The 27,523-nt window shown below is 45.9% G+C and overlaps 1 protein-coding gene across 3 annotated transcripts in view; it reads right to left on the reverse strand.

Moving 5' to 3' along the window:
- The window catches only part of SKIC8 (SKI8 subunit of superkiller complex), a 56,223-nt gene that overhangs the window by 1,707 nt on the left and 26,993 nt on the right, over positions 1–27,523 (reverse strand). The window contains exons 1-10 of one of the 3 annotated variants that reach the window (XM_021668239.2): positions 17,965–18,014; positions 13,643–13,693; positions 12,680–12,707; positions 11,017–11,122; positions 10,491–10,663; positions 7,549–7,697; positions 7,218–7,311; positions 5,934–6,027; positions 3,687–3,779; positions 2,893–2,971 (exon numbers count right to left, since the gene is read on the reverse strand). In XM_021668239.2, the coding sequence (XP_021523914.2) occupies positions 2,893–2,971; positions 3,687–3,779; positions 5,934–6,027; positions 7,218–7,311; positions 7,549–7,697; positions 10,491–10,663; positions 11,017–11,122; positions 12,680–12,707; positions 13,643–13,654 (828 nt within the window). In that variant the 5' untranslated portion in view covers positions 13,655–13,693; positions 17,965–18,014. Of the gene's footprint in view, positions 1–2,892; positions 2,972–3,686; positions 3,780–5,933; positions 6,028–7,217; positions 7,312–7,548; positions 7,698–10,490; positions 10,664–11,016; positions 11,123–12,679; positions 12,708–13,642; positions 13,694–17,357; positions 17,376–17,964; positions 18,015–27,523 lie in introns of those variants that run through there. The other 2 variants (XM_064383005.1, XM_021668240.2) reach the window with 2 other exon arrangements.

Genomic DNA, 27,523 nt, shown 5'->3' on the forward strand with positions numbered 1-27,523 from the left:
CGAGAGGACGCCACACTTTCAGACGAATATTTGTAGCTCGCGGACCAGGAGATTCCCAGCGGAGGAGCTCCACGGGTCGCCAGAGTGACTCTTGTGGCCGGCGCAGCGGTTTTGCTGGCGCCTTAAAGCGGCAGTTCTTGGTGCAGAGTCCAGAGATTCCTGGGCAGAAAGGCACCATCAATCTTAACACCGCTGTCTTGGCCGGCGCAGTGGATTGCTCAGTTTTCGGCGCTGGGAATCAAAAAGTTGGACGTCCGCTCAGAGACCTAGTTAGAAAGTCGGTAATTACAAAGACAACAGACGGATACATATATAATGAAGGGAAGAAACCAGCCTAAAAAGGCAGAGAATACTCAAAATCAGAATGCCTCTCCCTCTACAGGGGATCGCAATTCCTCATCAGTAACGGAACAAGGCTTAATGGAGAACGAGTGTGTTCCAATAACAGAAGCAGGTTTCAAAATGTGGGTGATGAGAAACTTCTGTGAATTAAAAGAACTTGTTCTAACCCAATGCAAAGAAACTAAGAACCTTAAAAAAAGGTTTGACGAAATGCTAACGAGAATGGACAATTTAGAGAGGAATATAAGTGAATTGATGGAGCTGAAAAGCACAACACGAGAACTTCGCGAAGCATGCACAAGCTTAAACAGTCGAATTGATCAAGCAGAAGAAAGGATATCAGAAGTCGAGGACCAGCTCAGTGAAATGAAACGAGAAGACAAGATTGGAGAAAAAAGGATAAAAAGGCATGAGCAAAGTCTCCAGGAAATATGGGACTATGTGAAAAGACCTAATCTACGTTTGATAGGTGTACCTGAATGTGATGAAGAGAATGAATCCAAGTTGGAAAATACTCTTCAGGATATCATTCAGGAAAACTTTCCCAACTTAGCAAGGCAAGGTAATATTCAACTCCAGGTAATACAGAGAACACCACAAAGATATTCTTCAAGAAGACCAACCCCAAGGCACATAATTGCCAGATTTATTAGGGTTGAAATGAAGGAGAAAATACTAAGGGCAGCCAGAGAGAAAGGTCAGGTTACCCACAAAGGGAAATCTATCAGACTCACAGCAGATCTCTCAGCAGAAACCCTACAAGCCAGAAAAGAGTGGGGACCAATATTTAACATCCTTAAAGAAAAGAACTTTCAACCCAGAATTTCCTATCCAGCCAAACTAAGCTTTATGAGCGAAGGAAAAATTAAATCTTTTGCGAACAAACAAGTACTTAGAGAGTTCACCACCACCAGGCCTGCTTTACAAGAGCTTCTGAAAGAAGCACTATACATATAAAGGAACAACCAATATCAGCCTTTCCAAAAATATATTAAAAAGCAAAGAACATTAATACAATGAAAAATTTACATCAACTAATGGGTAAAACAGCCAGCTAGCATCAAACGCCAGTATTAAACTTATATATATTTCAATTGGATAAAAAGCCAAAACCCATCGGTATGCTGCATCCAGACCCATCTTACATGCAACAATACATAAAGACTCAAAGAGAAGGAGGAAGATTTACCAACCAGAGAGTAAAAATAAACAAATAAACAAAAAGCAGGAGATGCAATTCTCGCCTCTGATAAAGTAGACTTTAAAGCAACAAAGATCAAAAGAGGCAAAGAAGGACATTACATAATGGCAAAAGGATCAATGTAACAAGAATAGCTAACGATTCTATAGATCAACGAGATAGAAAATTAACAAGGACATCCAGGACTTGAACTCAGACCCGGAACAAGTAAACTTAATAAACATTTATAGAACTCTCCACTTCAAATACACAAAACATACATTACCACCTCACACCTATTCCAAAAGTGACTATATAATTGGAAGTAAATCACTCCTCAGTAATCGCATAGCATTTCATAGGTTTAAATGAAATATTGGTTGGCTGTTTGTTTGTTATCTTCTTCCCTTATTCCTTCCTGACTACATCATTAAGTATAATTATCAGTATACAAGAGGTTTTCAATACCCATTACTAAATTGCATTCTAGCCTGGGCAAGAAATCAATACTCCCATTCTCTCTCCCTCTTTCTTTTCCTTTTTCCTCCTCCCCATTCTCTCTCTCTCTTTCTCTTCCTTTTTCCTCCTCCCCATTCTCTCTCTCTCTTTCTCTTTAATAAAAAAATAAATAAATAAAAATAAAGTGGATATATTTTAGCAAGAAAAAAAAAAAAAAAAAAAAAAAAAAAAAAAGAAAAGCAGAAATGCCCCAGGCCCTATGTCAGACGTACGGAAGTAGCATCTGCATTTGAACCAGGTACCCAGGGGACACACACACACATGAATACCTTTACTATTTCACATATTCTCCTCGGCAAAGATAAAGGCTCTGGTGAGTACACTTCCCGTTTAAAGACTGAAACAAGTTATCAATATCACTAAAGCCAAAAAAAACTTGTAAGAATTTCCAGCTTCTACTATATTGAAAAAAAAAAATCACATCACTTCTTTGGACAGTTCCCCAAATGGCAAGTGGTGACTGTGTTTAAGCAATGGAATCTCCCAAGAGGAAGGTCCTTGCTGAGCCTGCCACGGCCCAGCAGCCCCCAGAGAGGGCCCCAGACGTGCCCCAGACACCAGCTGCGGCAATTTCCAAAGGAGGCATTGAAGGACTGTGGGGCTAACACCATGTTTTCTGGCCTACGTGGGGATATGCCTCGTGAGTTGCTAGGCTGACAGCACATGGCAGCCTCTGCACCCCAGACTGCACGGGAACTCTGGCTACAGGGATGTCCGAGCAGACAGAGCAGCGCAGGCCCAGGCATCTACTGGTTTCCACAGCTGGAGCAACAAGGTTAGGAAAAGAAAAGCTCTTTGGTACGATAGTCAGACAGCACCAGCAATCTAAAGATGAAGTAATAATGCCATACCTGATCCTGGTGATCAAAGAAGGTGTGAACACAAGTCCTCGTTCCAACATCCCAAACTTTCACACTTTTGTCAGACGAACTATTTTAAAAAATGAACAACAGTATCAGAAAACAGTTTCCAGACGGGTTTGAAGTTGGAGGGACTTCAACCAAAAATCCTTTGATGACTCACATTCTTCTAACTTCAGACCCCGCAACCCCTGCGCCTCAGTATGGGAAATGGCCAGGTATCGGCATCACCGGGTGGCTTTCCTTCCTCACAGGGCAGCCATTTTCCTGAAATTCTGATCTGCCTGGCCCTCATATTAATTGTTCTCCAGGAGTCTCAGACACAGCTACCTATTTCCAGATGGAAGGGAGGCCTGTTATGAAAACCGAAGCTCTCAGGAGGCCTCTAGGGCACTGTGCAATGCCTTCAAGTTGTCCACCTCCTGCTTTCCAGCTGTCTTGGCCATCCCAGGCCTGACCGACACTGGGATCTATAAACAACATTTGACAAACAGATTTACATGTTTTAAGTTACCATTGGAATACAAGTCTACCTTAGAGTGACTTTGGTGGAAGCCTCAATTTATAATGAAAAAACTAAGAGTTTAACTGTTTAAAAGAATTCCTTGTTGATGTTTGCTCCAGCTAAGGTCAACTAACTTCACTAAATACAAATTTTAAAAACTGCTGAAAACAAAGGCTACCTGAATAAAGGGTGAAACATCTTTAAATGTTAAGGCAATCTATACAGGAAGACTGCCCTCATCTTCCCAGCATTTTAGAAACTGCTAAGAATCATTAAGTACCTGGAAACAAAATGAGTGTCATCAGGACAAAACGCAACGTTCAGCACCCAGGAAGCATGGCCACTCAGTGTGCCAGCCAAATTGGCATGTTGTCTGAAATGGGAAAGGTTCAAACAAAGTTGAGACGTTAATTTCTAGAGTATAATCACTGAAGTGGAAAGTATGTTATTAACTCTCCCCATAAACTGGACCAAATGTGCTATCCTTATAATGACCACGAATACTCTATCAAAAATTCCCCTTTCAATGAAGTACCATCATGCATTAGAGGCAAATTTTCACAGCAGCATTAACCCATACTGTGTTGATGCCACCAAGAGCCAAGGATAAAACTTTAATAAAATCCTTTGAGCTGAAGCTCAAAATGAACAAAGAACCACACTATAGAGACTTGGCAAGCCAACCCCTAAGATGAGGAAACTGTGACCCAACGGGCAAGGAAGCCATCTCAGGAGAGGGGCAGGCTCGGCCTCCTGCCTGCACCAGCAGCCCTTCCACGTGGGGCCGGCGCTACCAGTCCAAGGAAAGCGTCAAGATGTATCCATCATGACAGACGTGGCTCCGAGAGACCATTTTAACCTAATCAAGAACAAGACAGGTCTAATTACTACAGCCATTTTCATTTTTTTAATAAAAATGAAACCCAGTCACCTCCGGCAGGAGAACCACCCTAGGGCCTAACTGAGGTCAGCAATTTCACCCCCGAACACAGATCTCGGCAGAGTGGAGCAGGCCTCAGTTAGGGGCCAGGAGGCAGTCTCAATGGGATACAGTGGGGCCATGGGAGGGTAGAAAGGCCGGGGCCTCAGTAAAAAGATCAGTAGTTACTAGGGGCTCAAAGCAGGAGGAAGGGATATGGTAGAGCACGGGGTTTTTAGGGCACTGAATTATTCCACGTGACACTGGAATTAGTGGTGGCTACGTCATTATACATTTGTCAAAACTCATAGAATGTACCACAAAGAGGAAACCCTAATATAAACCATGGACTTTAATGACTAATAACACATCAATATTGGGTGAAAAAGCCAGTCTTGGGTCTTCATTCAGTACCACCTCCTTGGGCAAATCACCACCTCAGCTTGGGTTTCTCATGTGCAAAATTGGGACACGAATCTGTGCTGCCACCTCACTAGTTGCGGGGAGGATCAATGAAACAGTGGCAATGGAAGTAATAAAGTCAAACTAAGGAACTGCTGCATTTATACTGCCTCTGCTACTCCCAGGCAAGTGCGACTCTCTAGAGGTATCTTCCCCTCTGGGCTGTAGCATCTTCCTTCAGCTCTAATTCCAAAAGCTGCAGTTGGAATTCTATGTCTAGCTGATAAACTTTTGCCATAAAAAGCTGCATTTTAACTAGAAGTGGGCTAGAAGGAGCTGTGTTCCTACTCTTGAGGTTTAAAGCCCCAAGCAACTCTCACAGGCCCCTGAAAGGACGCACACGGATGGTCGGGGTTGCAGTTCGTGCAGGAGGAGGAGGACTGGGCACCCATGTCTGGGGCTGGAGCAGGATATGTGCGTGAGGTGGATTAGAATGCCCTGCTGAGGAGCAATGAGCCAGAGGCACCCCTGCAGGGAGAGCCGACCACGGCACCGAGACGTAGCATCAAGAACACAGACTGAACACATTACAGGAGATACCTCGGGGCGGCGGGGGCGGGGGAATAGGAGCCAGGGCTAAAAATGATGGGGGAAAATAAGAGAAAGGGGCTACAGAGGTTTACAATGATGGCTGTGAATCAAAGAGGATGATTAACTTGCCTCTATACTTGCAGTCAAGGGCCAAAACCAAAAACGCTCCCATCTAGACATGTAGTGGGGTGGCTTATAAACTGCTCCCTAACTAGGGCAGAGGTGTGAATGCCAGAACAGCCCTATCCTTGAAAATGGATGCTCTAATTTTTTCTTGTCACCAGGGGCCAGCTACAGCCCATGGCTCCATTTCCTCATCTGTGTATTACTTACCTATCCCAAAGAAATCAGTAAGCTCACAAAAATCAGGCTGCCTGAGAAAAAGTAGCAAGGACCTGATCCTACCCATGCACACCCTCCTCCAAGCAGCCCTTGAGGACACACACTGAAAATGGGCGCTGAATGGGGCAGGACCGTCTGGGGAGTCAAGGTGTCCGACGTGACTTGAGCACAGGTCTTGACAAGGGCTCCTCCCTAGGGCTCCTTGCAACAATGAGGAGACAAGATGGGCATCAGCAGTAAGGGAGGCCCCTTTAATCTTGACAGGTAACTTACACATCATAGATCTTGATATAGCCGTCATCTGAAGCAGTGACAAGGAGCTGGGAGTCCGGGGAAAAGGTCAGGGAGCGAATGGGCATAGCATGGCCTGAAATTCATAAAGGCCCTTGTTAATCTGGTGAACCACTGTCTCCTCACTCAACTTCCCACGGACAATGCCCCTTTTAACAATCACGAGCCACTGAGTTGAACTGCCCAGATGCTTTAGGCAGAAAAGCGAGAGTTCTGACTGGGCTCTTCCTCTTAATGTTCTCAGAACATCCACATAACCCCAGTCTCTCCTCCTGGAGCCACTTCTCCTTAGTTCCCTCCACTGCCCTCAGCATGCACTGCTTTAAAGAGCTTCTCTACTATAATACGGCCATAGAAGGAAAGATACATCGCTCCTGATTTGTAAGGTTGAACAAATTAAGTTTTTTCCCTACCAAATCCTCTAGCAACGTGAGGAGATAATACATTCACCTGATCAGAATTCAAAACAGTGCAAAAGTCCATGTAATAAGGTCTCCCTCCGACCCTACCCCTGTTCTTTAGCTACCCAGTCTTCCTTTCCGGAGGCCACCAGTGTGGACAGTGGGCACAGTACTTTCAACCAGCTTCAAATTATCAACAAAAAGTTGTTTCCAATCACAAGTTCATCAGAATCCAAAATGACAGAAATGAGACATTCATACAGCAAATATATATTGATACACACATATGTATAATGTGATATATTACGATATAATAAATAAAAAGTAAGTCTGTTCACCCAAACAAGCATTTAACACTGTTACAAGAACTGGTAAGTCTATGTCAAATCTACAGTGACAGGCCAGGTATGGTGGCTCATGTCTGTAATCCCAGCACTTTGGGAGGCCAAAGAGGGAGGATCTCTTGAAGCCAGGAGTTAGAGACCAGTTTGGGAAACACAGCAAGACCCCATCTCTACAAAAAATTTAAAAACTAGCCAGGCATGCTGGTGTGCACCTGCAGTCCCAGCTACCTAGAAGGCTGAGGTGGGACAATCCCTTGAGCCCAAGAATTGAAGCCTACAGTGAGCTACGATCATGCCACTGCACTCCAGCCTGGGAGCGAGACCCTGTCTCTAAAAGAAAAAAAAAAAAAAAAAAACTACAGTGACAAGACTAAAACCTGGAGGCATTTCAGTTTTCCAATTGAGAGTGATATTTTGTAAATCCAATGCCCATTTGCCATTTAATGGCATTTTAATGAAAGAAGAATGATTCCTTTGTGATTTGATAACCCAGTTTGTAAAAATAAGATGATGAGACACACCTTCCAGCGTATGCAGAAGTTTTCCAGTTGCAATATCAAAAATATTGATGATCCCATCGATGGCTCCACTGGCTAGGTATTTCCCATCAGGACTCTGTTCAGAGAACAAAGGGAAAAATCAGCACTTTCAGACTCCATGTTGTTAAGCTATCCCTACCAAACACATCCAACCTCCTGCTGGCTACACGTCTAACTGGTTACCTGGCAAACCACACCAGAGAGACAGCAGCTGCCTGACCAGACCAAGGCAGAATCTGTGCCAAGGACTGCAAGAGGCTGGAAGGGTAAACTAAAAGAATCAGAAGGAGAAAAGAGAGCAATGTTTCCTTACATATGCAATACTAAGGATGAATTTTCCTCTCGTGTCCAAAGAATATTCCTTTTTCCCACTTTCCACACCGAAAATGTTCACTTTCCCAACATGAGTTCCTGTGGCCAGATACTGGGAATCAGGAGAAAAGGCTAGAGTCCAGGCATCCACTGAACAGAAAAAAGGACAAAAATACAGTGAGAAAAGATTTGGCCTTAATTTTAAAAACTGAAGTTTCACCAAAAGACACATCTTTTTAAATTGGAGTAGCAGTGTCCTGATTCAGAAAATTATGTTGTAAAGATGCTAATTCTTTTATCAAGTTTAAATTTAGTTTAAGGGTTTCTGAAATTTTTAATAAAAATAGGACAATACCAAGCATTAGCAAGGATGTGGAGAAACCAGAACCTTCATACACCACTGGGAACGTGAAATGGCACAGCCACTCTGAAAACCAGTTTGACAGTTTCTTAAGTGAAAACAAACACTCACCATAACACCCAGCAATTCTACTCCTAGGTAACCACCCCAGAGAAATGCAAACTTATGTCCACACACAGACTGGTACCCTCCTGGCCTTTGCTTCCTCCTGCTTCCTCACTTCTCTCTTCTCCTTTTCTCTTCCTGTGTTGTGGCTCAGATTCCCCGTGCATATTTTCAAGATAGGTAGAAACTAAGTGTCCATTTTCCCTACATTCATTAGACCCAAACTCATCCAAGGAGTTTCACCTTCAGATGAATCTAGCTGCTCTTCAGCTGTCCATAGCAATGCTTGCTTTTGTTACTGGACCAAATAACTGTTGGCTGTTTAATGGCCTGGTCTAGTTTTATGTAGAGTCCTATCCAAAAAGAAAATAAATCACACTTTCAGACTGCATTCTTCTATCTTTATTTTTTTGAGATGGAGTCTTACTCTTAAGCCCAGGCCGGAGTGCGGTGGCATGATCTCGAGCTGAAGCGATTCTCCTGCCTCAGCCTCCCAAGTAGCTGTGACTACAGGCGCACACCACTACGCCCAGCTACGTTTTTGTAGTTTTTAGTAGAGATGGGGCTTCACCATGTTGGCCAGGCTGATCTTGAACTCCTGACCTCAAGTGATCCAACTGCCTCAGCCTCCCAAAGTGCTGGGATTACAGGTGTGAGCCACCACACCCGGCCTCTTCTGTCTTTTTCTTTCATAAGAGTAACTTTCAAAACATTGCCACACTTGGAGAATATCCAGTAAAAAGTACTGTTTATCAGGGAAAGTGAGCAGGCTATATAGACCATCCTTTTACTTGGTACCATTCCAGCCCTTCAGCTGCCTTTGGCCCAGGACTGCAACCAGCATGCAATGACACCAGCATTCTGAGTCCTGGGAAAGCTTAGTGCCCAAGATGAAAAGGTACAAACAGTCCTACCTCTTCCTCTTAAGACCATGCTTACATATTAGAGTCTTAATAGACTTTGAGGATAGTTTGGGGACCCAAGTCCTCTGAAAGTCATGTAAGCAGGGTAAGGGCACATGTAAAGACAAGCATCTGGGGAGTCAGAGTGCATCTGGGTAGCTTCTTCCAAATACAAATCCCACACCATGTATTCTGAACACTATGATTCAGTGGATCCAAAATATGGACTGGGCGTGCATATTCTTAAAAAAGGCCCAGTGGTTGGTCAGGTGCGGTGGCTCACGCCTGTAATCCCAGCACTTTGGGAGGCCGAGGCGGGTGGATCACGAGGTCAAGAGATCGAGACCATCCTGGTCAACATGGTGAAACCCCGTTTCTACTAAAAATACAAAAAATTAGCTGGGCATGGTGGCGCATGCCTGTGATCCCAGCTACTCAGGAGGCTGAGGCAGGAGAATTGCCTGAACCCAGGAGGCGGAGGTTGCGGTGAGCCGAGATTGTGCCATTGCACTCCAGCCTGGGTAACAAGAGCGAAACTCCGTCTCAAATAATAATAATAATAAAAAAAGGCCCAGTGGTAAGAATTACAGACAAGAAATATTGCTTCTGAGGGAAAATGCACTCAGTTTCGAGACAACCCAGCCTCTCTGAAAATTCTGGGACCATCACTTTTTCCAATACAGGAATGGCCTTGAGTGGCTACTGAGTATAACTGGTGGGGGGTGAATCCATCCAGGGCACCAATCAAGGGAACTGTCTTCATGGAACACCTAAGCAGTTCTTCTATCATCAACCCACAAAGGGCTGTGCCAGAGAGAGATGCCAGGCTATCTGCAACCTCTAGCGGTTACCACCCATTCTGGCAGAACAGGTTCTGCTGGTGAATGCTGTGCAGCCATTTATAAGTAAATGTGAAGCTCAAAAGAACCCTGAAATGTCTTGCTGCTCCACATTAATCAGCCTATGACATGATGTTTATCAAGGCTGCTGGAAAAGATTATGCTGTTCTGCAGTACTTAAAACAAAATCGATGTTTCTTAGAAGTTTCATACACATCACATACCACGAATCACACCCTTTAACCAAATTTAGTAGGGACGAGCATGACACAGATCTATAAGGACCCCGTGCTTTACATTCTAGACTTCCATAAGGCAGTGAATGGAGCAGTTCAGAATATGGCAAACAGAGAATCTCTGGAAAATACAAAATACAGGTCAACAACCCCAAACCAGCACTTTTAAAATCCAAAAAGCTCTAGAAACCACAGGCTTTTCCATAGGTTTACTATCAAAAGTCATTTGGCAGCAAAACTTAAGCTGAAGTGACATAAGGCTATTTACAGCCTTTATTTATCTCACACAGTGTGAACACTCTGTTTAGCTGCAGAAGTGTTAGTGTTTCATTAGCGTGCTGTTTCTAGCCCCCAGAACTGTAGGTGATATACAGTTCACACACCCATTATCACCCCTCTCAACTCCAAAAAATTCTGAGCTGTAAAACACATCTATCCCTAAAGAGTCTGGAAAAGAAATCATGAACCTTTATTATCTCCCCTAAAAGTAAAACTCTTACCAGGTCCTGCATCTATGGACTTTATCTGTTTGCCATTTTCCAAGTCCCAAAGACGAATATGAGCATCGAGAGAACTGGATGCAGCAATGGGCAGGGTGCGGCTGATGTCCACAGACACCACGCCCAGCTGATGTCCCTCCAGACTCCACTGCAGGTCCAGCCTCTCCTCACGCCTTCAACAGGGGACAGAGAAATGGATTTCTTCACACAGAACACACTTTACCTGGCATCTGAAATTCTGCGTCCCTGTGACTATGTAATACCAATGGTCTATGAAATACAGAATCAGAGAAGAATCAATGAGCTACAGAACACCAAATGCTGCCAGGTTTTCAATGCAGGGCTAAGATTTTTTTTTTTTTTTTTTAACTTTAAGGCTTTAATATGGAGTAACAGGAAAATACCATATCGCTATAGCTTTCTTGCCTAGAAAAAAGTATTTCCCGAACTGCAGCTGGAGAGTTCAGAAGCAGAACTGCAGCCCCCAACTTTCCGAGGCTGTGTGTGTTAGGGGAGAGGCACTCACCATTTCCAGACCTTTACCAGGTCATCCAGGGAGCCTGTGACCACTGTCTCAGAGTTTTCCTTCTTGTTTGTCCCCCAAGCAACTGACCAAATGGCATCATCATGAGCTAGAATGCAAAGTGCTTCATTGATAAAGTCTTCATGCATACGACTTCTAAATTTAACGTGATAAAATGAAGCTGAAATACTGTTCAACAATTGTGAGGTAACATTTATTCGTATGTGCTTTACTGTTTTACAAAGCGCTTTCCTATACAGCTTGTATTGAAATGCTGGGGCCACATGTGAAAAATAGCGGTTCTGAAGAAGCTACTTGCCCTAAATCTCATGTTTGCCAGGCAGGAAGGCAGTATTTTGGACTCCAAACCCAGTGTTCTTTCTTTTAGCATGCTATCTGGCATACAGGAGTCCAGAATGGCTATCACTTGGCTAAAACAAGTAAAACCAGTGGGGAAGACCCCTCCGACCAAGCAAAGACCTAAACTCAGTAACAGACACACCTAAAGATCTTCGGAAACAAGCATGCAGTTCAACTCTAAACAGTATACGCCTACTATAGCCTCCACCTATGAAGCTGCCTTTCCCCACAAGTATCTTTGTTATGGTTAAGGGGCCAATTATTACAGCTATCCTATGAAATAGGTACTATTAATATCCTTATTTTACAGACAAGGAATGAGAGGTGCTAGGGTTCGAATCCAATCTCTATTAATTAAAGTCTGCCTTAAATCTAAGTCTGTAAGCTGCATGTTTGGTAGGCCACGCTGTTGTATGTGCAGACCCAGCGTGGGTGTAAAAATGTGACAAGTACACATGGAGGCTTTACCCTGCCTGGCAACACTCCTCCAGCCATACCTTCCCAATGAATAGAAAGGCATTAAACTTAAACAGCTGTGCATTACACACAGAGCTGTGGCTTCCACTTAAACCCCGCCTACCTCAAGCCTGCTAACTTGCCACCTGGATGGCAACAGCTGCATATATTATTCTGTGATAATATCATATAAAGCTGTTTATCATATATAGCTGTAGGTCGTTATCGAGGCTACAGTGAAGAAATGAGACGTGTGAGTAGCCCATACACAACCGTGACTCTTTTTCGGGTACCAAGCTCTGTACCATGGTCAGCTACAATCCCGGCCTGGACTCTGACCTGCCGCCTGCTCTGCCGTCCCCACCACTGCCACTGCTGCACAGCTCTCAGCCCTCCCGGTGCACTCAGTGGCCTCAGGAGAAATTCATCTCACTATGATAGGCTTCACTTTCGTTCAGGGTCAAAGCAAGTTCTGAGTTTAGGAAAAGGCTCAGGTTCGCTTCCCCGGATGGGACGGCACTAACAGAGTTTTGGGGCTCAAAGCATTTCCTTCTTCCACCTCGGCAGCTGGGAAGCTGGGTCAGGTCTTCCTCAGGTGGGAAAATTTTCCTCCGCCTAGAATTCTCCAACTTACCACGATGACTGCTTTTTTTTTTTTTTAGTTGGTGGTTCAGGTTTTCGCTGTCGTTTGCTTGTTTTTAAGAGTACTTCTTTTCAGCTGCCAATTCTTCTGCAAAGTGAGTATACTTGGAAACTACATGTCTGGTCATCTTGATGAAAATCTTAAAGAAACCAGGGACGACACAGTTTTTTTCCACAGATGACCTGCTTAAACAGGCAGGCTACTCACCTTGCTCTTGTTTGAAGAGAATACCATACTGAAAAAGAACAGAAGCCACATTAAACCCATGGTCAGATTTCAGACGTCTCACATTGCCTCCTCCCCAAGCAGACAGAGGCACTACAGTGTCAGCTACTTCCTCTGCTGTCACCCCGGCCATCCTACAAGCTCCTCGATTCCCACTCAGGCAAGATTTGCAATCATATCAGAAACAAATTCTTAAACAAACGGTTACTCTCCCCCTTCCTACTGCCCACACTCACCCAACAGAGACCAATAAATTATGTTTTCTTTTTCTGTTCTGATCACCAAGGAAGCTCATAGTCCAGTTTGCAGCTTAAGTTTTGCAGAATAGCCTATTTACTTTGTCCCTAATCTTATTACAAAGATATGTTTCTCTTGTTCTATCTCCTATCTTTTTTTTTTTTTTTTTTTTTTTGAGACAGAGTCTTGCTCTGTCGCCCAGGCTGGAGTGCAGTGGCGTGATTTCGGCTCACTGCAACCTCTGCCTCCCAGGGTCAAGCAACTCTCGGCCTCAGCCTCCCAAGTAGCTAGGATTACAGGTGCCTGGCACCACACCCAGATAATTTTTGTATTTTTAGTAGAGATGGGGTTTCACCATCTTGGCCAGGCTGGTCTTGAACTCTTGACCTCGTGATCCACCCACCTCGGCCTCCCAAAGTGCTGGGATTACAGGTGTGAGCCACGACACCCAGCCTGTACCTCTTTTAAGCTTCTTCTATTACTCACTAAACTGTAGTAAAGACTTAGATGAACCAATCCTCATCTTAGTGTTTGCATTTTCCTAGTCCCACCTAACACTGTGGTGACTAGTTACCCAGGGTCATCCAGCTCTTCAGGAGCAGGGCAAGAATGAGATGCTAGTTTCTTGACTACACACCCAGAAAACCTACTGGACTTGAACTTGGCAAAGAGACCAGCTGATGTTCTTCCCTTCAACACAGGCCTTACCTGGTTGGTCATTTCCTTAACCAAGGATCGAGGGCAAAAGGCCAGACAGCTCTGTGGAAACAACACCAGGATTTCAGTAAGGGGGTGGCATCAGGATACAAGGGCCTATAGAAGTTCCCCTTGACCAAGAAGATAAGGCAACTCCTTATTATGAAGTTGTTCTGACAGTCTCCTGTGGGTCAGTACCAGGAACCCCCTTCACGATCCCTACCAGGTGGTATGACCTTCTTTCCTTCCTCTGAACCTAGGGACTCAATTAGCACCTACTCCTATCCCATGGTTTCTTCACCTCAAATGTCACTGCAGAAAGTGACCAGTCTCTGTCCCTTCCTGCTCTTTAGAGAGAAAAAAAACAGTTCCTTTTAATAACAAATATTATTTATTCAAAACAAACATGGGGGAATCCAAAGATGGCAAAGTTCTTACTTTACATGCAAAGTTCTCAACCGAAAATGCCTTTAAGAGCCAAAAGGCAGGTAAATAAGGGCAAAGGCTGGAGGGAGACACGTGTCAAGAGATAGTGACCATCCTGGCCAAAATGGAGAAGCCCCATCTCTACTAAAAATACAAAAACTAGCTGGGCGTGCTGGCACACACCTGCAGTCCCAGCTACTCAAGAGGCTGAGGCAGGGGAATTGCTTCAACCCGGGAGCCAGAGGTTGCAGTGAGCCGAGATCATGCCACTGCACTCCAGCCCAGGCGAAAGAGCAAGACTCTGTCTCAAAAAAGAAAGAAAGAAAGAAAAAAAGAATAGATCTAATTTCTCAGGCTACATTAAGGGCTAAGGGTGCTTATGTTTTGTGTGTGCCACAGACTCCCTTTAGTGGCCTTTTTTGTTTTTGAGAGGGTTTTGCTTCATCACCCAGACTGGAGTGCAGTGGTGCAATCACGGCTCATTGCAGCTTCAACCTCCCATGCCAAGTGTTCCCCCCACCTCAGACCCTGAGTGGCTGGGATGACAGGTGTGTGCCACGACGTCCGGTTATTTTCATTTTTTGTAGAGATGGGGTCTCCCTATGTTGCCTAGGCTGGTCTTGAACTACTGGGTTCAAGAGATCCTCCTGTCTTGGCCTCCCAAAGTGTTGGGATTACAGGTGCAAGCCACCACACTTAGGCTCAGAATGGCTTTAAACACAGAGAATACACAGGATTAGAAATGAAACCAAGTACAGGAGATTCTCATTATTCACAACAATTATGTTCTATGACGTCGCTACAAACACTAAATTATCCGACAGAGAACCACTGTTCCTTGGGGAAACAGGTTTCTGAAAGCCTCTGGGCACATTTTTGTCAACCAGTCAATACATAATCATGTTTTATGTGTGTTTCTGTTTAAAGGCACTTACTGAATATACATTAGTAATTCACTAATACTGATCTCATGGCTAAACAAAGCTTATCTAACACACGTTTTCTCCATAAGACACATCACAGCCTTCTTGAGCTTAGAAGCACTTCGGCACCATGCTTGGTGCGATCTCAAATGGTGGCATCGCCAACAAAAAGCACAAAAATGAGAAAAACGTGGCACCAAAGACAGCGAAAATGACATGTGCTTACAACATGAGAGCTGACAAGAAGGCAGTGCCACCTCGTTTGACTTCAGCTGAGAACACGGGCATCAGGCGACTGAAATTTTTCACCCCATGTGAAAAAGTGTCATGTCTTCCAAAGACCACAAAAGCGCTGTAAATATTAATCTGGGGACTACAGATAAATTTCAGTGAGTAGGTAAATTCATAAATACAGAATCCACAAATAATAAGGATAGACTGTATGCTAAAACTTTATCAAAGGACAAAAACTAAGATATCTGCTTCTTTATTGACACATTGAGACCTAGAAGCAAATCTAGTAACTACCGTAATTTCAAAGTTGTGATGAGCTTACACAGTATCATGAGATGTGAAACTATCTGTAACTTATATTCATAACAAAGTCACACTGCTTATACTGTGATTTATGGCCTACATTCATAGGGGAAGAAAATGCTAAATTTCAGTTGGAGGTTAGGAAACATAAAGATGCAATTTTCATTTCATCCAAGTTCATGCCCCTCACTTCTACCCACTGGCAGTTTAAGGGACCATACAGTTAAGGCATCCAGGTTCTGGTTACTTTCTTTAAATTTGCCAGCCCAAAAAGCTGCCGAAGGTTTTCCAATAACAGAAAATCCAACTAACGAACCATTTATAACTAATCCATGCCTATGAAGACCTCAGATTGGTAATGTTTTGTTTTGGGTTTAGTTTTGTAAAGACGGGGTCTCATTATGTTGCCCAGGCCGCCATCGAACTCCCGGCCTCAAGTGATCCTCTTGCCTTGGCCTTCCAAAGTGCTGGGATTACAGACAGGTTGGTTGAGCTTTACTCATCTGTGACCCATGAACAGGGTTCTTTCTGTCCAGGGTAGGAAAGACAGGAAGAGCTCAAGCCAGTTGGGCTAATGTGAACGGTGTTCAACCTCTGCATGCGCACAGCCTTATGCCTGCTGAAGCACATGCCTGCCCTCTTCCCCACCATTCTGGGCCTCATATTTAGCAATGGACAGAAACCAAAAAAAGGAGGAAGGCTTGCGGTAAGCCAAGCCAACTTCCAAAAAGCCAGGCTCCACAAGACAAGTGTGTCATTCTATCAAGGAGTGCACACTTGAGGATGTACAATGAATCCAGTCCTATTTGAAGTAATACACTGAGACTAGCTCACTGAACCCTCATAACCCCACTTACTAGGTACAGTAGTTCTACTTTAGCTGAGGTTTTGATTTCCACAGTTCCAGATGTCAACCGTAGTCCAAAAATAGGTGAGCATAGTTAAGATATTTTGAGAGAGACTACATTCACATAAATTGTATTACATTACATTGTCATAATTTTATTTTATTATTGTTGTTGTTAATCTCTTACTGTGCCTAATTTATGAATTAAACTAAATATCACAGGTATGTATGTGAAACCTGTATAAGAAAAAACACAGTAGCAAAGACCTGGAACCAACCCAAATGCTTATCAATGATAGACTGGATAAAGAAAATATGGCACATCTACACCATGGAATACTATGCAGCCATAAAAAAGGATGAAGTTCTGTCCTTTGCAGGGACATGGATGAAGCTGGAAATCATCATTCTCAGCAAACTGACACAAGAACAGAAAACCAAACACTGCATGTTCTCACTCATAAGTGGGTGTTAACAATGAGAACACATGGACACAGGAAAGAGAACATCACACACTGTGGCCTGTTGAGGGGTGAGGGGTCTAGGGGAGGGATAGCAGGGGGTGGGGGGATTGGGGAGGGATAACGTTAGGAGAAATGCCTAATGTAGGTGACAGGGGGATGGATGCAGCAAATAACCATGGCGTGTGTCTACCTATGTAACAATCCTGCACAATCTGCATGTGTACCCCAGAACTTAAAGTATAATAAAAAAGAAAGAAAGAAAAAACACAGTATAGATGCTCCTCAACTTACAATGGGGGAACTTCCCAATAAACCTATGTAAAGCTGAAAAATTCTAAGTCAAACCACGGTAGTCAGTCAGCGTCCTTCTGTACATATAGGGTTCTGTACTATCCAAGACTTTAAACACCCACTGCGGGTCTTGGAATGTACACCCCTCAGATAGGGGAACTACTATTTTCTTATGATCAGTTCCACTTTTCTAATAAGAATGGATACAAGCTATAGAATAGGCTACCAAGATACACTACCTCTTACTTCACGGTCTTATGAAGGTCAGAACTAAGAGACTTCAGACCTCAGCCCTCTCTTGCCATCTTCTGTCTCTGGGACACTTTCCCCTAGTTTTCCCAGACAGAATTAATCCCTGGCTCAGTGTTTCCAAGGAACACTGCAGACTCCTCTATGAAACTACTCGGGCAAGTCAACAGCCCACAGTATTGCACGGTACTTGGGGTAAAGCGAACCCAGCCTCTGTCTGCACCTGTCCAGCACGCTACCTAAGAAGACAGCGTGGCCCACTACTGGGAAACTTCGGCTCATACAGTCCTCCCACCCACGGATAAATGATCTCCTCCGCAGAGACACCAGCCCTAAGCTCGGTGCCGTCCAGAACATTCTCAGGACGCAAAAGGAGGCCACCTACGGGCCTCCCCCTCTCCGCTCAGGCCCCGTACAGATGGGCAGCCAGGGCAAATGGGATCATGGAAGCCACCCTAGGGTCCCAGGGCCTGAAGCGTCCCTGAACAGGCCCGCTTACAGGCAGCCTCGGACCCAACCTTGCTCACCCGCCCTCTGGCCCGGGCCGTCAGCGGCCCTAAAGGCCACCATCCCCAACCGCCGCGGGCTCTAACTCACCACTGCACTGCCAGGATGCACGTCGGAAGCCGGGCTCCGCGCGACTGCGACGCGCAAAGATGAGCTCACAGAGGGGCGGGGCATCGCGCCGGCCCCGCCCTCAAGGCGTGGAGCATGTCGCAGCGCCCCCTGCCGTCCCTAGGCAGGGCGCGGGGCAGACACGGAGGAGGGTGGGTGGAGAGAGGAGGGAGGAAGCCACGCCCTGCTTCCAGAGGCGTGGTCGCCTAACGCTCCCGGAAGCGCAGACGTTTAGCTTCTGACAACTGCAGAGTTAGGAGCTTGCTATGATGCCTAAGCTGGTCTGGAAATCTTGAGCTCAAGCGATCCTCTCACCTGGGCTCCCAAAGTGCTGGAATTACAGGCTTGAGCCACCCCGCAGTTTCATTTTGTACTTTTGACATTGGACTAAAGGTAATGACTTCTGTTGCTAAAATAAATTCAGTGAAATCGAGCTTTGCCTTTCAAACTGTTAGTCATGACCCATTAGCGTGACAGATATCAGTTTAATAGGTTGTCATTGGCATTTTTTTTTTTTTTTTTGAGGGCCGGGCGGGGTGGCTCGAGCCTGTAATCCCAGCACTTTGGGAGCCCAGGTGAGAGGATCGCTTGAGCTCAAGACTTCCAGACCAGCTTAGGCATCACAGCAAGACCTCGTGTCTACAAAAATTAAAACAATTAGCATGTGCCTGCAGTTCCCGTTACTTGGGAGGCTGAGGCAGGAGGCTTGCTTGAGCCCTGGAGGTTGAGGCTACATTGAGCCGTGATCACACCACAGCACTCCAGGGTGGCTCACGCCTGTAATCCTAGCACTTTGGGAGTGGAAGGTGGGTGGAACACTTGAGGTCAGGAGTTTCCAACTAGTCTGGCCAACATGGTGAAACTTCGTCTCTAGTAAAACAAAAACAAAATTAGCCGGGCATGGTGGTACGTGCTTGTAATCCTAGTGACTCAGAAGGCTGAGGCAGGAGTATTGCTTGAACCCAGGAGGCAGAAGTTGCAGTGAGCCTAGATCATGTCACTGCACTCCAACCTGGGCAACAGAGCGAGACTCCGCCTCGAACAACAACAAAAAAGAGATGGGAAGAGGCCCATGCCCCATTATGAAGAGGCTGCCCTTGAAGCTCAGGTGAGGTGGCTCACTCCTGTAATCCCAGCACTGTGGGAGGCTAAGGTGGGAGGATTGCTTCAGGCCAGGATTTCAAGACCAGTCTGGGCAACATAGTGAGACCCAATCTCTACAAAAAATTTAAAGTTATAGACGCGGTAGTGTGCATGTGTAGACCCAGCTACTCAGGATGCAAAGGTGAGGATCACTTGAGTTGAGCCCAGGAGTTTGAGGCTGCAGTGATCTATGATTGGGCCACTGCACTCTAGCCTGGGTGACAGAGTGAGACCCTGGCCCTAAAAATACTTTTTGAAAAAACTAGTTTTTAAGTTTAAAATATATATATATATTTCTGAGACAGTCTCACTCTGTTGCCCAAGCTGGAGTGCAGTGGCTCAATCTCAGCTCACAGCAACCTCCACCACCTCCCAGGTTCAAGCAATTCTCCTGCCTCATCCTCCTGAGTAGCTGGGATAACAGGCACACACCACCATGCCTGGCTAATTTTTGTATTTTTAGTAGAGATGAGGTTTCATCATGTTGGCCAGGCTGGTCTCAAACTCCTGATCTCAAATGTCCACCCACCTTGGCCTCCCAAAGTGCTGGGATTACAGGCGTGAGCCACCACACCCAGACAAAGATATTGTAGTAGAAGGTGACAGTAGTATTAAGGTTGAAGTATCTGTGTCCTGCCTATCTCCTTCTGGCAGATAATGCTTTACAAGATATAGTTTATTAGGATCATCTTGAGGTCTATGGTAATTTTAGAAGACTGTTAGACCACTTACAACTAGATGAAGTTCATTGTTGGGGGATTTTTTTTTTTTGAGATGGAATCTCACTGTGTCACCCAGGCTGGAGTGCAGTGGCACAATCTTGGCTCACTGCAACCTCCACCTCCTGGATTCAAGCGATTCTCCTGCCTTGGCCTCCCCAGTAACTGGTATTACAGGCACACACCACCACACCCTACTAATCTGTGGTAGAGACGGGGTTTCACCATATTGGCCAGGCTGGTCTCAAACTCTGGACCTCAGGTGATCCACCCGCCTCGGCCTCCCAAGGTTCTGGATTTATAGGCGTGAGCCACTGCACCTGGCCATCTTTGGGGGGCTTTTTGAGGAGGCTGTGTGTGGCCAGAAATTGGCAAACACACCCACATGCCCTAAGACCCATTCTCTGGTCCTCAGTGATCTCACATTAACACAAAGGAGAAGACACCCTGCAGCTCTTCTGCTGTGCACACAACTTCCCTGCATGCCAGCATCCTTAACCCTCAGTCGGCATGTCTCAGAGTGATATGACTAATTTTTCTCACTCACATTGACTGGAGAGCTATTTCCCTCCTTCCCAGCTCTGTGACATCTCTGTCCACAGAAATTTCATCTGGCCCAGGTGGACCCTCTGCATGTTACTGGCCAACATGGTGAAACCTCGTCTCTACTAAAAATACAAAAATCAGCTGCGTGTGGTGGTGTGCACCTGTAGTCCCAGCTACTCAGGAGGCTGAGGCAGGAGAATCACTTGAACCTGGGAGGTGGAGGTTGCAGTGAGCCAAGATCGTGCCACTGCACTCCAGCCTGGGTGACAAAGCAAGACTCTGTCTCAAAAAAAAAGTTTGGGCCGGGCGCGGTGGCTCACGCCTGTAATCCCAGCACTTTGGGAGGCCGAGGTGGGTGGATCACGAGGTCAAGAGATCGAGACCATCCTGGTCAACATGGTGAAACCCCGTCTCTACTAAAAAAAAAAAAAAAAAAAAAAAAATTAGCTGGGCATGGTGGTGCGTGCCTGTAATCCCAGCTACTCAGGAGGCTGAGGCAGGAGAATTGCCTGAACCCAGGAGGCGGAGGGTGCGGTGAGCCGAGATAGCGCCATTGCATTCCAGCCTGGGTAACAAGAGCGAAACTCCGTCTCCAAAAAAAAAAAAAAAGTTTGGGTCAAAGTTAGCAGACTTCAAGACTGAATTGTCAAAATTCTTATGTGGCATATCCTGTAAGTCAAGATATCCTTGTAACCATTCTGGATCTATTGGACCAGGGGGCATGTGCCCCTGAAGCTAAGGAAGAAGGTACAAATTACATCACGAAGCCAGCGAGCTGCTTTTCAAACTGGAGGGAATTCCCTTTACATTGACTTAAGTGCTGACTGGTGTTCAGGTACATTCCACATAGCTACATACACAGAAACTGACCCTGCATTGGCTGGACGCCGGTTCTCGAAGTGCGGAAAGGATTTAACACTGGTACGACAAAGCAATGGCTTTTAGCGGTAAGGTGACCTGCTGCCTTCCTTAATAACCAGTTGTCTTGGTTTGGACCAATCTGTTGCTTTGCTTTTGTTGGTGACATTTACGGGTTTTTATGGGTTTGGGAAATTGATTGATTATTATGTAACGTCTCCCACACCAAGATAATTGGGCCATCTTCACTCTACCTTTTAGCTTTTGAATATGAAGAAGTATTTTTGAAACTCTCCCACTTTAAGAATGGTGAAATTTTGGCTGTGGAAAGTGCTCACAACTGTATGACTAAGTGAATTTTAATTTGTGTGCTCTGGACTTATGTGAGAATTTTTTTCTTTTCTACACATTAACCATAAATATCCTACCTTCAAATTATTCTAAAAGCACACCGATCACTTCCTTTTATGCTTTTTAAATTTTAAATGTTAATTCAATTTTAAAATTAAATTAATCATTTAACACCGATCACATTTATGCTTTTTAAATTTTAAATGTTAATTCAATTTAGAATAATTAGGCCAAATACTGAGGCTTTCCCCTTCTGTTTACTTGCTCCCAAATCTACTATTAATTTCCAATTGAAACAAGTTGTTTTGGATAAAAATTCAGTTAATCATCTCAAAAAAGAGAAACGGAATACATTAAGAAAAAAGTAGAATAGAAGATATAACAGTGCCTCATACGTAGTAAAGTTACATCATGTTTTATAAAAACTGTTTCACCAAAACGGTTACTGGTTCACAAATGAAAATCCATTTCTTGCTATGAGTCATGGCCAAAAACTTTTGAAAATCATTGTAATAAAGACTTTCCAGATTTATAATTCTATAATTACGACCAGAACTGCAAACCATTCATTCAAAAAGGATGTATTAAGTACCTACTTTCACCCCATCCCCCCAGAGTGCCAGGCACATGGGACTGTTGGCATGACCTTAGCATTGGGACTGTAAAGCTAGAATAATTGGCCTTTTTTACACTGTGGACATCTCAGGCATCTCATGAAACCTATGAATCCTGTCTCAGAACAATGGGAGTTTCTTGGAAGAAAAAAAGTTTAATCGCTGTTGAGAAAAGCATCCATATGGAGTAGAAATTGGTTTCGACAGCATCGTTAGAGAATACCTTCTAGGAAGTGGAGGTAACTGGATGTAAGAGGGATTCGAATACATAAACACAGAAGAGAGCTTTCAGGCCAGACACGCTACTCCTTGATAACAGTGCGAAATGCTTACACTATTGATGGCAGTAGCTACCGCCATCACGGGGATGCGGCAGGAGGCACAGCTGGGCCCGCACGCTCCACGGAGCGGGTAGATGCCTTGCCCCTTCTGAGCTGGGGCGAGAGCTCCCCGGGTGCCGCTGCAGCCGCCCAACTGCGGGGGCAGACCCAGGCCCCCTGCGCCACGGGGCAGGCAGGAGCCCCACCCTCCTGGGCGTGGCTACAGCCCAAGCGGATCCGAGCCTCCCGCGCTCTTGGAGGGGGCCGGGAGCAGGCGAGATCTGCCCTCCTAGGTGCAGGACCTGGAGGGGCTCCTCCAGGAAGGACCCCGCCGCACCCCTTCGCTCGGGGGTGTCTGCTCCTACTGCTGGCCTCTCTCTGCTGCTGCCCCTGCTCTGATCTTGGGGCGGAGCTCCAGGGGCATGAATGACAGAGGGAGGCAGATTGATTCCTGGGCAGAAGGGGGTGGGTCCCCAGTAAGGCCCCACCTTCAGGCCACGGAGGGACTGAAAGCTGGGGCTGGGCTGCCAGATCCACGAGGTGCCTCCTCCAGGCCCGCCCGTGGCTGCCCATGGGCCAATCAGCACATACTTCCTCCCCTCTGAGGGCCATAAAAGCCCTGGGCTCAGCCAGACAGCAGGGCATAGGATGGAGAGACAGCGGGAAGGCTAGCTGTAGAGAGGAGATACCCTCTGCCAGAGCTGCAGAGACCTGCGGAGAGGAGGTTCCCCTCCTCCTGTAAAGACTTAGGAACCACTGAGTAGAGGATCCCCCAGAGCAGCCTCCCTCTCCAGGGGCACCCCCCAGGGTTCCCCGGAGCAGCCCCCGTCTCCAGGGTCAGGACTTCTCTCTGCTGAGAGCATCAGGAGGCAGGAGGACCACTGGGCAGAGGGGAGCTACCCTCTCCAGGCCTCCTGTTTGGTGAAAGTGGAGCATTCCATGGGATGACTTGCTCAGAGGAGCTGCCCACTGTGGGTCTTCTCTGAGCTGTTTAATACTCAGTAAGTTTTTTGAGTACCTCATTATTCCTGGACACAGGACAAGAACTCAGGCAAAGGCACACTGGGAAGAAAATCAATAACCCCCATACCCCTTCAAAGATCCCGTAACACTACCATTACATCTAAGGCTTTCTGCGACTACAAACGGGTGGGGGAAAGCTTGGCCCTCGGTATCAGCATCAAGAAAGCAGCTGCCACCGTCTATGCCTATTCTCTTTTTACATTTGTTCCCTTCATTTTTCTTTCTTTCTTTCTTTCTTTTTTTTTTTTTTTGAGACGGAGTCTTGCTCTGTCGCCAGGCTGGAGTAATCTCAGCTCACTGCAACCTCTGCCTCCTGGGTTCAAGCGATTCTTCCACCTCAGCCTGCTGAGTAGCTGGGACCACAGGCACGTGCCACCACAGCCAGCTAATTTTTGTATTTTTAGTAGAGACGGGGTTTCACCATGTTGGCCAGGATGGTCTCGATCTCTTGACCTCGTGATCTGCCCACCTTGGCCTCCCAAAGTGCTGGGATTACAGGCATGAGCCACCGCGCCCAGCCTTCCTTCATTTTTCTTAACCACCTCCAATATTGCTGCTGCTTAGCAAAACTAATAAAAACAAAATTGTAGTCATTGATGCATCACTCAGAGAATCCCCAAATTCCTGCTAGGGAATCCTCCCAGATTCTCTCCAGTGTGCTGTAAAACCCACAGATGGCATCTGGGCCAGTGCTGGTAAAAGCCCTCCTGCATCTGAGTTCCCACTCAAAGGCCATGAGATCAAGGAGCAGCCAGGTGGGGCAGAATAATGATTTTAAATGCATAAGAACAAACCACAGAGGATTACAAAGGAAATCAATTATATCAAAGTGGTTATCAAAATATTTGGGGAATGGTGGTATATGTGCTTCTTTATTAATGGAGCATGTCTAATATCTTCTGTTATTTTATTTTTTGAGACAGGGTCTCACTCTGTCACCCAGGCTGGAGTGCGGTGGCACAATCATTGCTCACTGCAGCCTCAATCTCCCAGGCTCAAGCGATCCTTCCACTTCAGCCTCCCAAGTAGCTGGGACTACAGGCATGTGCCCCATGCCTGGCTAATTTTTTTTTTTTTTTTGTAGAGAAGGGGTTTTGCCATATTGCCCAGGCTAGTCTCAAACTCCTGGGCTCAAGTGATCTGCCCACTTCGGTCTCCCAAAGCACTGGAATTACAGGCATGAGCTATGGTCCCCAGCTTCTTCTGTAATTTTATTTATTTTTTTCTTTTCTTTTCTTTTTTTTACCCGTTTAGAATTTTCTTCGTAGACCATTCTGTAATTTTAAAGTAGTAGTGAGCAAAAACAATATTCAGATTTAAAATTATTTGCAACAGCTGCCATACGATAGGGAAATATTTGTGATTTGTATTGGTGACAAAGTCACAGATGCTGCTAATACTTCGGATTTATTGCATTCATGTATAATGAAAGAAGATGTTAAATTCCAGTTGGAGGTTAAGGAAAATGAAGATATAATTATTTTCCTATCAAGGTGCACAAATGGGCAGAATGCCTGCTGTACAGCACGTCTGGAGACACTTGCCAGGTAGATGCCGTTTAAATATCTGCAGTAAGAGTTGTGCTCTTGCAGGTCAGGAGGGGATGAAGAGATTTTAGAATAAGATAGGCAAACATCCAGGCTGACGGTGAAGTGGCTCCTAGATGTACAGCCTGCCCTGAAAAGCTCTGCAATTCATAAGGAGGCCCAGGCTGGGAGGCCCGCTGTAAGGCTGCAGCCCCAGAGGGACGTAGCTGTTCCCTGAGAGTCACTCATTGTGTTTCCAACTAGCCCCGGAGAAAGCAGGCCCAGAGAGAGGCTGAAGCAGATAGAATGATACTAGACCACAGTGTCCCAGGACTCAGCCCTCTACTTCCCCTCTCCGCTCAGAGTCACAGGTCCAAGCATTTCAGAAGGGAGAAGAACCTCACAGATCTCTCTCATACCTCTCTTCCTCTGTGCAAGCCCACCATGGGATCATCCAGCCTCTGCTTGAATACCTCCAGGGACAGGGAGCTCACTACCTCCTTAGGAGGAAGAGCTGCCTCTGCCCCAGTTCTGGGAAGCCTTAGTTGACCTCCCGGGAAGGACACGCATCAGCAGGTGTGGAGTGGGGCGCAGGCAGCAGTCCTGCTGTCTGCTCAGCACAGGCAGAAGGAGAGCGAGGTCCATGGGCCACATCTACCCTGGGTAGAGCTCTTAAGGTTCTCCTCAGAACCCCAGCTGGCAAAGTCCGATGCCAGGGACCCCACCTGCCCTTTCTGATGTGTATCCCAGGTTTCCTTTCTGGCCCCCACAGCTGATACCCGACTCTCCTTCTTCCTGGTCTCTCTCTTCCCTCTCCTCCTGCGGGCCACAGTGTCTCATGTGGTGCCCTCCCCTAAGGATTCTGCTCTCACACTGCCCCACAAGCTTCCTGTTTTCATCAAGGGCACCTCCTTCTCTCCTCCATGCCCTGCCACACAGGTCCCCAGGCCCTTCTTGTTTCCAGGCACAAAGGGGTTAACCAACTTGGCCTCAAGAGCCAGAATGCCTGGGTTTGACCTTGCCTGCCCCACCCAAAGCCCTGGTAAGTTATGTGACCCTACTGGGATAGCTCTAAAATGGGGATCATACCACGATTTTCCTTTTAGGGCTGATAGGAGGATTAAAAGAGTTAAAATGTGTAAAAATGCTTACGACGGTGCCTGGCACAGGGAAGACACTCAGTAAATGCCAGTTAGGGTGGCTCTTACAAGTGCCATTCTGGGACGTCTCAAACATACAGCCCATTGGTAGAGAAGGCCCTGAAATCTCCGAGGTCTCTTTCTCTCACTCACTTGCCGCATGGCTAAGGGTATTTACGTCTCTGAAGCTTACAGCCAGGGCAACTTCCAGACTTCACCCAGCCGCTCTGAGAAGCATTTCCTCACAAGGAACTTTCTAGAAAGGTATGCCTTCCCTTCTCTAAAGCAGTGACCCCCTGCCTATTATTAAAAATTTATGACTGGCTGAGCACAGTGGCTCATGCTTGTAATGCCAGCACTTTGGGAGGCCGAAGCAGGTGAACCACTTGAGCTCATCAGTTTGAGGCCAGCCTGGGCAACATGATGAAACCCCTCTCTACGAAAAATTACAAAACAATTAGCTACGTGTGGTGGCACATGCCTGTGGTCCCAGCCACTCAGGAGGCTAAGGTGGGAGGATCTATTAAACCCAGAGGCAGAAGCTGCAGTGAGCTGAGATCGTGCCACTGCACTCCAGCCGAGGCGATAGAGCGAGACCCTGTCTCACACACACAAAAATTATCACCATGCGTTCTCCGATGTGTACATTATTTATAAATATTTATGCATGTATACTACTAAAATATTTCTGTACATTGTAAAACAAATATAAAAAGAGAAGAGGGATGAGATATAAATAAATATCGTCAGAAGATCTAACGCTTTCTTCCCATACTCCTGACGGTCTTGCTGACTGCCTGGGGTGTACACATTCCACTTTGGAGACACTAATGTCCCCATATTTTAGTTTCCTTTTCAAACACTGGGAGAGCCGCAATGGTGGATGTGCAGACTGGGCCCTGCCCTAAGAAACAGCTGTCACTGGTGCTACAGAGGAGCGATTCACCCTGTTTCACGCAGAGAAGGAAACTGACCCTAAGAAAGGCAAAGTGACTTCTCCGGGGTCTCTCAGCCAGCAAGGCAGAGTAAGGATGGAAACCCAAGCTGAATTGGGAGATGACTGATTTTTTTTTGTTCCTAATTCCACAGTATCAGGGAGGGGAAGGGGGGAACAGGAATTCACAGGAAGGAAAGGGGTACAGAGAGGGTGAGGGCAAGATCATTACGGGCCCAGAGGCAGGAGTCTGGGTTCAAATCCAAACCCACAGGAACTCATCACTCCTTTCTTCAGCTGGCCCGCGGATACTGAATCAGGGAACCTCCAGGAACTGGCTTCCTTCCCTGCAATCGGGGCCACTTGAC

Source organism: Aotus nancymaae, unplaced genomic scaffold (assembly GCF_030222135.1).
Source record: "Aotus nancymaae isolate 86718 unplaced genomic scaffold, 86718_ANA_hifiasm-v0.15.2.pri h1tg000003l, whole genome shotgun sequence".
In the NCBI taxonomy this organism is placed as follows: Eukaryota; Metazoa; Chordata; class Mammalia; order Primates; family Aotidae; genus Aotus; species Aotus nancymaae.